Source organism: Lissotriton vulgaris, chromosome 1_1 (assembly GCF_964263255.1).
Source record: "Lissotriton vulgaris chromosome 1_1, aLisVul1.2, whole genome shotgun sequence".
Taxonomy (NCBI): Eukaryota; Metazoa; Chordata; class Amphibia; order Caudata; family Salamandridae; genus Lissotriton; species Lissotriton vulgaris.
The window spans coordinates 1,542,967,567-1,542,980,566 of record NC_141685.1 but is presented as its reverse complement, the minus strand read 5'-3'; the positions used below and the strand labels follow the sequence as shown (position 1 = coordinate 1,542,980,566).

General features: G+C 43.0%; 1 protein-coding gene across 1 annotated transcript in view; it reads left to right on the top strand.

The window, feature by feature from the left end:
* OTOGL (otogelin like) overlaps positions 1 to 13,000 on the top strand; it is a 1,110,282-nt gene that overhangs the window by 985,483 nt on the left and 111,799 nt on the right. The window contains exons 43-45 of the mRNA XM_086931129.1: positions 155 to 367; positions 6,171 to 6,275; positions 12,774 to 12,881. Coding sequence (XP_086787255.1) covers positions 155 to 367; positions 6,171 to 6,275; positions 12,774 to 12,881 — 426 coding nt within the window. The remainder of the gene's footprint in view (positions 1 to 154; positions 368 to 6,170; positions 6,276 to 12,773; positions 12,882 to 13,000) is intronic.

The window sequence follows — 13,000 nt, the reverse complement described above, 5'->3', positions numbered from 1 at the left end:
CTATACAACTGGTCCCGTATGTTATGAATATGTTTTTTTTTAATGGTTCACAAAAATACATTTGATTGATTTCCTTTTACTAGAAAGACACTTAGATATGTTTGCTATGGAGTTTTCATTCTCAAATAGTTCCATCTTGTTTGTTTTTCACCAGCGTGCACTGATACTGAAGGTCAACCACGTTCTCCTGGGGAGGTCTGGAATGGGTCTCCCAAAGGATGCTGCATGTATCAGTGTATAGAGAATGGAAGTGTTATTCCTGTGAAGCCAGACTGCAGTGAGGAACCAATGCCGATGTGTGAGCGAGAAGGGGAAGTTATCATCAATGTCATTGAGGAAAGGGCTTGTTGCCCAAAACAAATCTGTGGTGAGCACTGTTTTGAGAATATATATTTTATGGATGAAGGTCAAACACAATAAATGCAATGCTTGTAATCACAGTATGCAGGAAAAGGACAAACTATTGTCCCAAATGCGCATGCTTGCAGCATCATACATGTACAACGAGGTAAAGCAACGAGTTAAAGCTAATTAGAAGTTTGAGGCTTTTACAAACTTCTGTATTAGTACAATGAAATGTTGGGAGCTTTATTAATGACAATAAAGTGGCTCAGGCTTATAATGGCTCCAGTTGTACTAGAACAATTTTCAGAGTGGGGTGCTGCCATTAATGTTACATCATTGAGGTAAACGTAATTGTGAAAAATCAGAGCGTCACACCAGAACAAGTGTATCAAATGAACCACGTCCATGCAGCATGAGAGTGGTATTGGTGTAGTATGTAGCTCATAGTGCATTTGGTGCTCACTGTCACAAATATATTACTAAACCATGTGGTGGTAGTGCACTACCATTTATATTCAGCACATTTTATTGGAATTGGCTACTTATTTTGCATAGACATGCAGCTTTACTTCTAAAACTGTAGACCGTGCAAAGAAAAATGTGTGAAAATTGTTTTTTGCAATCATTTATCATTTGGTGATCACCAAGAAAATTATCTTGATTTGCTTTGCTCCTCTGTTTCCTGTCTCCTTTGTTTCCATCACGTTTCAGAATTACAAAAAAGGTGCCTTATCTGTGCTTCCAAAATGGGCGCTACATTTCGAAATATTTGTACAATTAATTTACAGATATTAAAATGTTAATTCTGACATGCTACTGCCTTTCCTTTCAAACTTCCTGAACTCCTGAAGGACTATCATATTATTTGCTTTATAAAATTCTCGATCTTTGAAGTCAAAGAAAGAAAACACCATTCTCAGTGTTAAAAGAAAAAGCCCAAATTATGGGAAGACATAGCCTGACATTTGACCTTTGTATCTGAACAGCACAACAAATGTGACAAGATAAAAACAAAATGTAAAGGCCTCCTTATTGCTCATTCACCATCTGAACTAGGGCTCTAGCTGCGGTGGGAGGGGCATTTGGGCCTCAGGCCAGCCCATATTTATCTCTGGCTCTCCCAAATGACCAAAGCAGGTTTCGCAGTATAGAGGTGTGGGAGGATAGAACTTGAATAAGCAGTAGAAATGCCTGCACATTTTGTTTACCTCACTACATTTGCTGCATTTTCCAAGACAGGTTAAATGTCAGGGTATATCTTCTGACAAATTGCTGTTTACTCTTTAAAGGTGGAGATGTTGTTTACGTTTCTTTCTTTGACTGAAAAGTGAGAGGATTTGGTAAAGCGAACTATCTGACCATTTATCTGGGTTACAGACAGGACCACTGGAATTATGTGGAAGCAGGAGCCAAAATTTGTGAAAGTGTCACTTCATTATTTTTGTCATTATTACCTGTTAACACTATCTGGGCAAAGGTTTCACTTCATTAGTAACACAAATACAGCTGTAAGTAAACGAAAAGTGGCCAGTGAACCTTAGCTGCAAAGGACGTTTCACTTCACTGTAGCACACGTTGCAACATTTTTAGTAACTTTTGATCTGTTTAAGCTAGAAACAAAATGAGTTTGTTGTTAAAATCTGCAGATTATGCCGGAAATGATGGATTATGTGTTAGGGTGATGGAACCAAATTTTTTATCTGGATCAAATCAAGTCTTGGTGATGAACAAATGATAAATATTACATTGTATTGCAAATTTGTATAGTGCTTACTATGTGTGTCCCAGAAGTGCTACCTACATGGACTGAAAGCTACGACATGTGGGGTGATGTGTGGTTGGAAGAGTGTTGTTTTTCTTTTTGTGAATGCATGTGGGAAGTGTTCCATTGTCATGCGATCATTGACTAAACATGCCATCGACATCTGGCAGTGCCTCCGAGACAACAACTGGGATTTGCTTTTCCTAACGGAAACATGGCTGAATGACACCACAAACCCCACCATCTCCCTTGCCCTACCGGAGGGCTACACTATTAGCTGCGCCAATAGACCTAATGGCAAATCGAGAGGCGCTGTTGCCCTAATCCATAAATCCATATGGACGGCTACTTTTCCCTCATTCAACCACATTGACTGTATAGAAGGCTTGCCTTTCAGCATCCAAACTTCCCCATCCTCCTCCTGTTCGGAAATACTCATTTATCGTCCCCCTCACTCCAATCTATCACACTTACCGGCCTTGACGGACTATATCATTCAGCTCAGTACTCGCTATGCCAATTTTACCGCTTTAGGAGACTTTAATCTCCACGTTAACAATGAATCCTGCCCGCACAGCAGCCACTTTATCTCCACGCTTGCGGCCTGCAACTTAGTCCAAATCATAACCCTACCCACGCATAAAGCGGGTCACACACTGGATCTAATTTGTTCCAATCTCCCCTCCATCCGGGTGGACCCTCCCATTCCGGTCACTTGGTCGGACCACTTCTTCATCTCCTTTGAGATTGACTCTCTCCGTCCCACCAGACCCTCATTCCTAAATCCTTAGGCAGAAACTGGAGCCGCGTCACTCTGGAAGCGCTCCAGAAACACCTCTACAACTCCCAACCATGTCCGGCACCTAACCCTGACCTAGCTAACAACCACCTGGACACATGGATTGGACAGGCCTTGGATGCCCTGGCCCCCATTAAACCGATTAAAACCTACAGGACAGCACTATCAGCCCCCTGGTACTCCGATGAACTTCGGCAGATAAAGGCTTTCTGTAAATCCCTTGAACGCCACTGGAGACGGAATTACTCTCCAGACAGTAAAACTCTCTACAAAACTGCCCTCAAACAATACCGGAGAATGATAGAGGAGCATAAACGGGATTTTCAGGCCTCCCGAATTAAACTTGCTAGCAACGGCGCCAGAGAGATCTTCAATATTGTTAGATCTTTCACAGACCCTACTGCACTGACCCGATCTCAGCCCGCCTCACAGGCGCTTTGCAATAAACTTTCTCAATTTTTTGAGGACAAGATTGAGATCATTTGTTCATCTTTTCCCCCCTCCATTAGTGAAGGAGATGACGAGCGATCCAATCCCCTGACACAGCCGCCGCCGTTGCACCTCATGTCTGAATTTGCAGTGATATCGGAAGCTGAATCTATGACAGAATTACTTAAATGTAAATCAGGTTCGCCAAACGATCCTTGGCCAGCCAAGGAATACAAAAAACTGGCACCCCTACTTAACCCTTACCTAAATCACATCTGGAATGACTCCCTCCGAACAGGAAGCTTCCCCACTAAATGGAAACATGCCTCCTTAGTCCCCATCTTGAAGAAGCCCAACTTGGACCCTGACCTTCCCAGTAACTACAGGCCCATCTCCCTCCTGCCCGCCCCAGCTAAGATCTTGGAAAGGCTGGTCCACTCCCAACTGGAGAACTTTATTGAGTCCAAAGGGCTTCTCCACGACTCCCAGCATGGCTTTAGGTCAGGCCACAGCACGGAGTTGGCCCTTATTGAAATGGCCGACTCTGTGAGGTGGACGCTCGACCGAGGGTCGAGGGTGGTGTTAGTGCTGCTGGATCTTTCAGCAGCATTCGACACCGTCTCTCAAGATCCTGCTGGGAAGGCTGGAGGACTTAGGGCTGGGCAGTTCTGTGCTGAAATGGCTGTCATCCTATCTGTCCGACCGTACACAACAAGTTTTTACTCCTCCCTTCACTTCCTGAGCCAGACCACTCAAATGGGGAGTCCCACAGGGCTCCTCTCTAAGCCCGCTTTTGTTTAATGTCTATTTCACCCCCCTGGCCAAGCTGATTGCTCAGACAGGAATTAAATCCACATCCTACGCTGATGACATTCAGCTACTTTTCACGTTCGACACCCCCTCCGCCTCTGCTTTCGAACTGTTGAAATCCTGCCTCAGAGCTATCTCTCATTGGATGGATGCCAACTCCCTTCGTCTTAATGCAGGTAAAACGGAGATCCTGTTTTTTAACTCACCTTCTCCCCTGGACTCCAGCCTTTGGTGGCCAGATGATCTATGCCAAGCCCCCACGCCTAAAGACTCGGTGAGAAACCTCGGAGTTTGCTGGGACAACCATCTCAATTTCAGCACCCAGGTACAAACAGTCGCAGCCTCCTGCTTCGCCAAAATTAGAACAATGAAACGGCTCATTAACTACCTGCCGGTGGACTGCCGTAAGACTGTGATCCAGGCACTAATCATATCCCATCTCGATTATGCCAATGCCCTTTACCTTGGCATTACGGCCGGCCTGCGTCACAAACTACAGACAGTCCAAAACGCCGCCGCACGGCTGGTGGAGAGAATCCCTGCCAGACACCACATCTCTCCTCACCTCCGTAAATTGCACTGGCTGCCCATCGTAAAGAGATGCGTTTTCAAAGCAATGACGCTGGCCTTCCGTGCTTCCAAAGGCAGCGGATCAGCCCATCTGAAAAACACCTTACGTCCTTAAGTTAAAAGCAGGGCTCTACGCTCTAACTCCCTACTTCTCCTAGAAACTCCCTGATTTAAGCGAGCCCGGGCCGGCGGAAAAACCTTTGAGGTCTGTGCCACCCAACAATGGAACAAGCTCCCCGTAGCCCTACGCAACTGCCAAGCAGAACCTGCTTTTCGCAAATCCCTGAAAACCCATCTCTTTTCTTCCTAAGACTGCTATCCCGACCCTGTTCAGCCGGTTGTCAGAGTCTTCAGCGCCGGGATGCCGCTGCCCGCTTTATAAAATACACTATAATATTAATAATAATGCGGATTGATTACCTTACCAAGGTGCTGTTATCATGTTATAAAATGCACCAAGAAGCAGTGTGGTGGAGGATGAGGTGTGAGTGATACTAACGCTCAATTTACAGTTTCTCAGTATTCTGGCTGCTTTGAACAGATCAGCAGGCCCTTTTATGGTATATGTTATGATTATAGTCTGCTTAGCTGATTACTGCGCTGGTCGTCTAATCAGAACTTTTTGGGCAGATTTATTTACATTTGACACAAGCCAACGCAGCGAGGCAACTTGCTGCGCTGAGTTGCGTGAAAGGCACACAGCAGAAATGCTCCATATTTACAAAGACCTTTTACTTGACCTTCTCTGCTGCAGCACCCCATGCACCTCTACTTCCAATGTGTATGATTGGCTCGAATAAGCCTCTGCTCCAACATTCCAGTGTTTGTCTTTCTGATTCTCCTGTTTACTTCAGAACAGGAAATCTGTATAGCTTTAGAACACAGTAGTGGAGTACAATTATACAGTAATAAATGCATTTCTGTTCTTGGGTATCGTTTTGTGGATACCTAGCAGCTTTAAATGAAGTCCATTTAAGCTGCAAACATGTTTCTAGCCGAAAATGGCTTTATGAATCAGACCCTACACCTAATTTAACCAGACATGTTTCACTGTAACAGTTAAGGCCTTTCTGCTCTAACGGGCATACTATAATTTGCAAAAACTAGCATCGGATTTTGTATTACTATTTTTGTTTGTTTTATATAGCCCGAAACCGACCCGAAGGAATAAAATAGCTTTACATAAGCAACAGTTGCTTTATAGACAGACACATTCATTTTTTGTTAGGCACGGGGAGATTAAGTGATTTCCCAGAATTACTGGATGCTGAGTGTCCCTGCCAAGACTGGAACCCGGTTCCCCAGCTTCGAGGGCGACTGTTTTAGCTGTTAGGCCACATCCTCTCCCCTTTGTATTCGGTATTAACTTTGCAAATAATTACTATAAACAATTCAGTTGTTATTTACTGTTTCACTATGTTCTAGTATTTTATTAGATGTGTTTTGTGCTTTCAGAATGCAATATGACTTTGTGTGATATAACTAACACAACATGTAAAGCTGGTGAAAAATTGGTTGCCCACTACACCCCTCATTCCTGCTGTCCGCATTACCAGTGTGGTGAGTGATTTACTGTGATGATTTTGCACCTTCAAATGCAAATTTTGTTTGATTTAGACTGCATAATTGTCAGTTATGGGCATGGAAGCATATTTATGTAATGAGTCAGAAAAGTACATATGCATTCTTTTATTCTGCTTTGCATAATAACAGGTCCGCCATTGAGATCTTGAGGACACATTTAAAATGGGTGTAAACTAATTTGTGCCCAATCATAGAACTTGCACATCTTGACTCTTTACTGCTGAATTTACTTTTATTATTTCATTGGGAAACTTTTGATTATGGTTGGATGAAAATGATGACATTAATTTTCAATAGTTACATTTTGTAATTTTTTTCTTTTTATATAGGATTTTTTTGCCAGAAATGTAAATACTTATATTTGTTGGTGGTATTTTAATAATATTGATTATAAGTTCAATATCTTTATCCACTAAGCATTTTTAACGTTTGAAATCTTTTGTCAAAACCTTTAAATTCCACCTTATTTTTCCTAATTTTGCCCATGTATCTGATTGTATTGCTTTAATTCACTTAAACTTTTTAAGGACATTGTAAATTGTTAATTTGTTTCAGATTTTTACAATGATTGGTTTCTCACAGGATTGCCTTGTTACTGAGGCTAAAGAGTGACATTTGAAACCAGCTTATCTTTCTGGACTAAACTGTGGCCCATCATTCAACACACTAGCTGCAGTTACAAGTGCAGTGCAATTAAAGTCTACATTTACAGACTGAGCAAAATTGAAACTCACAGATAATCACAGTGTCTCTTTTGCTGAGTTTTGTTAAAGGACCCACAGCTGCAGGAAAAGTTTCTTGCAAGACATTCTGTGGGAGTGTGTTGCTAAAAAGTATGCTAATTAGCTTTTTAGTGTAAGTTACAATTTGTGAACGGTGCTAATGCTCAAATACTTATTTTTGTAACTGAGAAACTGGGGACCTACAGACTAATGGCCTCCACTTGCCTACCAAGCTAGTGGAGGCTATTCCCCCCAGTCCCCTGCTGGCTGGAGAGGCTCTTGCTATATTTATGGATCTTGCCAGACAAGTGGGGATCTTTGTGCCTTCTGCAGCTCTGCTGAAAGCACTTAACCTTTAGAGTGGAAGTCATGATTCAAAAAAGAAACTTCTCAAGCAAGAGTTTGTTCCTGCGAGATTTTTCTCCATGAATGAGATAGCCATTGTGTATTGTCGCTATGTAGAGGTGAGCCTCAGCAAGGCCTACCAGTGCTAGGGGTTCTCCCTTCTCTGCACAGAGTCCTCAGACCAATAGAAAGAAGTTGGCACAGAAACTGGAATAGAAAAGACAGAGTTTATTAAACCTTATGAGGTGGAACTACATTCACTCAGCACCCTTCGGTAATGCATGAAGTAGCACACTGACTGGAAGGAGCTTTGTCTTTTTATACCCACACAGGGGCTCAAATGAAGGCGGTACAAGTACAGAATGCTGGTTTTAAATACTGTGCTGGCAACAAGTGGGAGGGGCTGACAGTTAGCTAATTCTGGTGGACACATCCCGACACTTACAAGTTGGGGACAGCTGTAAGCTCAACTGAGCATGTGTGAAGCAGAAGAGGCTCAATATATCTTGTCTCTAGGCAGATTTCAAGAGCAGTTAACAGGAAGGTAGGACAGAGCACATGGTGAGCACATGGCAAACAAAATGGCTGCCATAAATACAAAATGGATTCCACACAAGGAACAAGATAGTCTCTAAATACAAGATGTCTTATGCTAATGCTTAACCTAATCGCTGCTAAATTACAACAGCTATCTGGGACTGGTATGCTTTTAAATGTCTCACATGGAAGTTCTGGTTGGGAAAATGAGTAAGGTTCACTCTGCCTTAAAAAAGGTAGAGAGGCTGTCACTTCATCCTGATTGCTCTGTTTTGGACGGGATATTAGGTCAAAACTTTATTTCATTAAGGCAGTGCTGTTATAAACCCAGAATTTTTCCTACCCCAAAATGGAGTGGGAGAATCATGAGTTTGTTTGGGTGGGGTCAGTGACAGTTTAAGGGGGTGCTCCTGCTCCTCCAAACAATAACTGACTCCTGGCGAACCTGCACTGGATATAGCATTTTTTTTGTGTCATCATTTTGTATTGGTTATTTAGACTGTATCATGACGTTGTCCCGGTTCAGAGCAACCAATTAACTCTTTGAGCACAATTTGCTTCTAAGCGCTATTGTTTCATTTAATCTTTAACAATCCATATCTCGACTTCTGCTGATCAGATTTTTGCTGTTTTGGTCTTTTTTTTATTATAAAACTATTCTCTCTTTTTCTAAACTGGTGTGGCGTCTTTTTTTGGTGCTTTCACTGTGTTACTGTGTGTCTTGTGCACAAATACTCTATATATTGCATCTTAGCTTAAGCCTGACTGTTCTGTATCAGAGGGTAAGCATAGGTTAATGACGGATGTGTATCTGACTTGCCCTAACTAGGACTGTGGTCCCTACTTGGACTGGGTGTACACCTCTGCCAACTAGAGTCTCAATTTCTAGAGGTAACCAAGGACAAGGAATCAACCTTGCATTGTTGTAAGGTAGCAGAAGAAAGTAGCATAAAGTAATATTGAACCAGCATAGACAAACCCAGAAAGACTAAGCAGAAAGACTCGATAAACCCCTCTGGGCATCCCCGCCATATTAATTGCCCTCTGATGAATTAGAGAGCAAAGAGACACTGGCTTTCTTTTTGAAATAGGATGTAAAAGAAGGCGAAGCACTGGTCTAGAACAGTTAACCATCATACAGCTGCTGGCATAAATGAAACATTGTGACTTGGTTGGGTACCGCTGAGACTAACTAAACCATTGATCCCCTGAGGTCTTGAATGTTGCAGAACACATTTTGTCCTGCCTTTTTATCAGGGGACTGGGAGTGTTGCAGGTACTTACAGTGGGCATTAAGACGCTTTACTAATTTAAATCAGAATGACATGGCAAATCCCAGCTTCAGCCTCAGGATGGAAATCATACTGTCAGATGTGAGGCAGCTTCTTCAAGGAGTTCACCTTGATCTTTACAGGGTCAATTAATTGAAAGGATACATCTCATGTAATTTACAGGTTTAGACCACAAGGTAGAAGTAACTTGTTCAAGCATTTTATTTTAAAGATTCAGACAGTTGCATTTTGCATTCCATAGCCTGATTATCAAATTCACATAATACAGTTAAAACTTAATTTTGATTAGTTTACAGAACATTACAGAATACTCCGCTCGTACAGAAAACTGCAATTTACCTTAGCTAATAAATCTCGTCTCACCTAACTTGCAGGGGACATGGGGCTAAGCAAAAAGGCATGCTTATTAGGTATAGGACCCAAGCTAATAGTGACAGGATAACTAATATTGTAAGAAACTCTTCTATTTGAAATACTGACTGCTGAATGGACAAGCTCAAAGGAGGTAAAGAAGAAAATATAGCCATTTTCAGGGCATAGTAGCTTGCGGCAGGTGTCAACGAGACAAAATGTGAGCTCAACATCAATCATACACTTAATATAAATTTTAATCAACTGGGATTAATGCATTCAAAGCTGAGCCAGCACCTATGATGTTGTCCTGGTAGTATGGATACTAGATTTGTGTGCTCTGAGTAATCTTGGGTGTTGAAAGATTCCTGATATCAGGTTGAGGCATTTTTTTTTGTTTAAATGTCCCAATTCACCAGAGTTTGTAACATGACCCAGTCAATGGGGCTTGGTCACCTCTCCCCTTTTCATTGTTTAGACCTGCCTGCCCACCTCATGCCCTCCCCGTTCTTCTTCCTGATCTTGGGATCCCTATCCCCTTACTTGTATTGCATAATCAATCGACCGCATATGTAAAGCCATTAGTTTGGATCTGTTTGATCCGTTTTTCTTTTCCTGCACTACTCTAGGAAACTTTTTTATAGAACGAGATAAAACCATGCAGAAAAAACTGTCATTAGGCCCCCATGTTTCTTGAAGGGCAATAATATGGTGCGTTAAGAGAACATTTTCCCAGGATATAATACCCCTATTTGACCCAACACCAGCTATGTTCCACATGAGCACCTTCGTCAAGGAGACACCAGAGATGACGGATGGGGAAATAGAGTCAGGGTGTGTATCAAGCAGTGGTTCAGGCATAGATGCTGGTGGGATTAAGTTGTTAGTAACCTTGGTGGCGTTTTAATGCTCTGCTTCTTTTCAACCACTGGCTTTAGTCAATCGTTTTCATCAAGACCCTGTAGACTGGCCAAAGGTTGGAAACGATTGGTCATGGGTAAGATCGTGTCCACGTTTTTTATTTGACCAGGCCTAACCGGGTAAAGGGCAGCCGCCATTAAAGGTTATAGTGCTATTCCTGTAATGACATCCCACTAACACCTCAGTCTGCACGGGGTGCTTGAAATTTACAATTACACAATCCCCCTCTACATTTTTTCTAGTCCTATGTCCGATCCATCCCACTCTTCTGGCCATGATAATGTCTAAAGATATATTTGAGCCATTTACCACGTTGTTGTTACACCAGTGAGTCGCCTTGTGAATTAGGTCCAGAGAAGTTTCCTTTAGACCTTGTGATAGTGGGGGAACCCCCATTAAAACAGCAACTAGGAGAGAAGATTCAGGGAGCAGGTCCAGAATGCATTGATTTTCAGCCTTAGACATTATGAGTTGAGGCGACGTGCACATAGGTAGTGGGCCTTCTTTGGATGTTCATGGCCTGTACATTTGAGCCGCCTGGACTGCAAATGTAGACTGTATGTATAGGCATTTAGGCATTTACTCTAGACTTATAAAACAATTGTTACACACGGGAGTAAAAGAATTAAGTCTCAACTCAATCCCTTCCAGCTTTAATATTGTCGGTGCGAAGAGATCTTTATTCATTGACTCCAGTCTTACGAAAATGGTTTCCAGCAACAGTTCAAGGTTGGACCTGGCTGGTAGTGGAGATTTTGGCCAATGAGTCTTTCTCATGACTCTATTACAGCCTGTTTGCTCTAGTAGGGGTACAGTCTAATCATAACCAGCTGGCTGACAAAATGTGAGCTCAACATCAATCATACACTTAATATACATTTTAATCAACTGGGATCAATGTATTGAAAGCCGAGTCAGCACCTATGGTGTTGTCCTGGTAGTATGGATACTAGATTTATGTGCTCTGAGTAATCTTGGGTGTGGAAAGATTCCTGATATTAAGTTAAGGCAGTTTTTTTGTGAAATGTCCCAATTCACCAGAGTTTGGTGGTTTGGCTGTCAAAATACATATGGGCATGGCCAACTCAACGGAATTGGTCTCCTTTGGCATGGGCACAGATACAGGAGGTCTTGAAATCCCATCTGTGTCCCCTATCATCCCTAATGCCTCTCCATTCTTGGCCACAGCAAAGCCCTGGGCAAATTTCTACATCTCCAATGAAAGCCTTCTCTTGGTCAATGCTATCTTCTTTGTTATAACATTTGCTGCTCTGGGTAAAAGAGAATCAATGGTCGATACTATATTCCTTCCTGGGACCCCCCCTAGGCCGGCAGCCATTTTACTTTTGCCCATGGCTGCATAAGGTAGATTCACCCGGCTTGTGTGTGCCACAATATGGACCTCTTGGGGGGTCAGGGGAGATGGGTATCAATCTCCCAAATCTAAGACTTTAAAGGAGCTTGGTGGCGGGATGCCAGGGAAGTATTTCATAAAATGACACTTAAGAACAAAATATACAAAGTACCTTGTTCATGGCCTTAATAGTAGAGTTGAGGAAGCAGTTGCCTGGTGATCCCCAAAGTCCAAAGAGTTCGAAGACGAGACCAAGGGACCTGTTCCAGCCCAGCCTCTTCTGGCTGCTGACCAGTGCAGATGGGCCAGCCCTTGGCCCGGGGTTTGCTCGGGCACGTCCACGCGCATCCCGTGCTACGTGAGCCCTAAGTAGCTTAAGGGCGCCTCCTGGCGCAGACCTTGTGACTTTGATGTCTCCAGCCGCTCAGCACTGTGTGGAACAGAGTCCCCAACTGCATAGCAACACCGGAAAAGTGCCTTGGGCGATGAAAGGCTCCTGCGCTGCGGGAGTCCCAAGCAGCTTAAGTGCGCCTCCTGGTGCGGACCTGGTGATGTTGGTGGCTCCAGCTGTTATGCAGTGTGGGGAATAGAGTCCCCAACCAGCCAGAAACACCAGGAAAAGTGCCTTGTGTGATAAAGGGCTCTGGCGCTGCGGGAGCCCAAGCAGCTAAAGTGCGACTCCTGGCGTGGAGCTGGTTATGATGGCGGTGCCAGCCGCTAAGCAGTGTGGAAAGTAGAGTCCCCGACCAGTGAGCAACACCGGGAAAAATGCCTTGTGCGATGATATATGTCTATATTGTTTGCCTAACATGCAAGAGCATCACGTAAATTTTAGCTTTTGTTGAGAACATTGTTTGATGCTGTAAAACAGTTATTTTGCCCTGTTGAAAAAATATGTTGCTAAACACCTGAATGTTGTCATTCAACTGTGTGCATTTTTCTCTTTCCTTAGTGTGTGATCCTTTTGCATGTCCCAACATTTCTCGGCCAGAATGTAGGGAAGATCAGTTCATTGTTGAAGTCAAACAGGATGACCCCTGCTGTTTCTCGTATCTTTGTGGTATGTACATCTTTCAGACTGGTGCCCTTGGTTGCATGCGGACAAACTACAGTGATTGACTAAAATTCATTTCTATGAACATTCTGACATTAGATGTGACTTTCCAGCTCAATTGACAA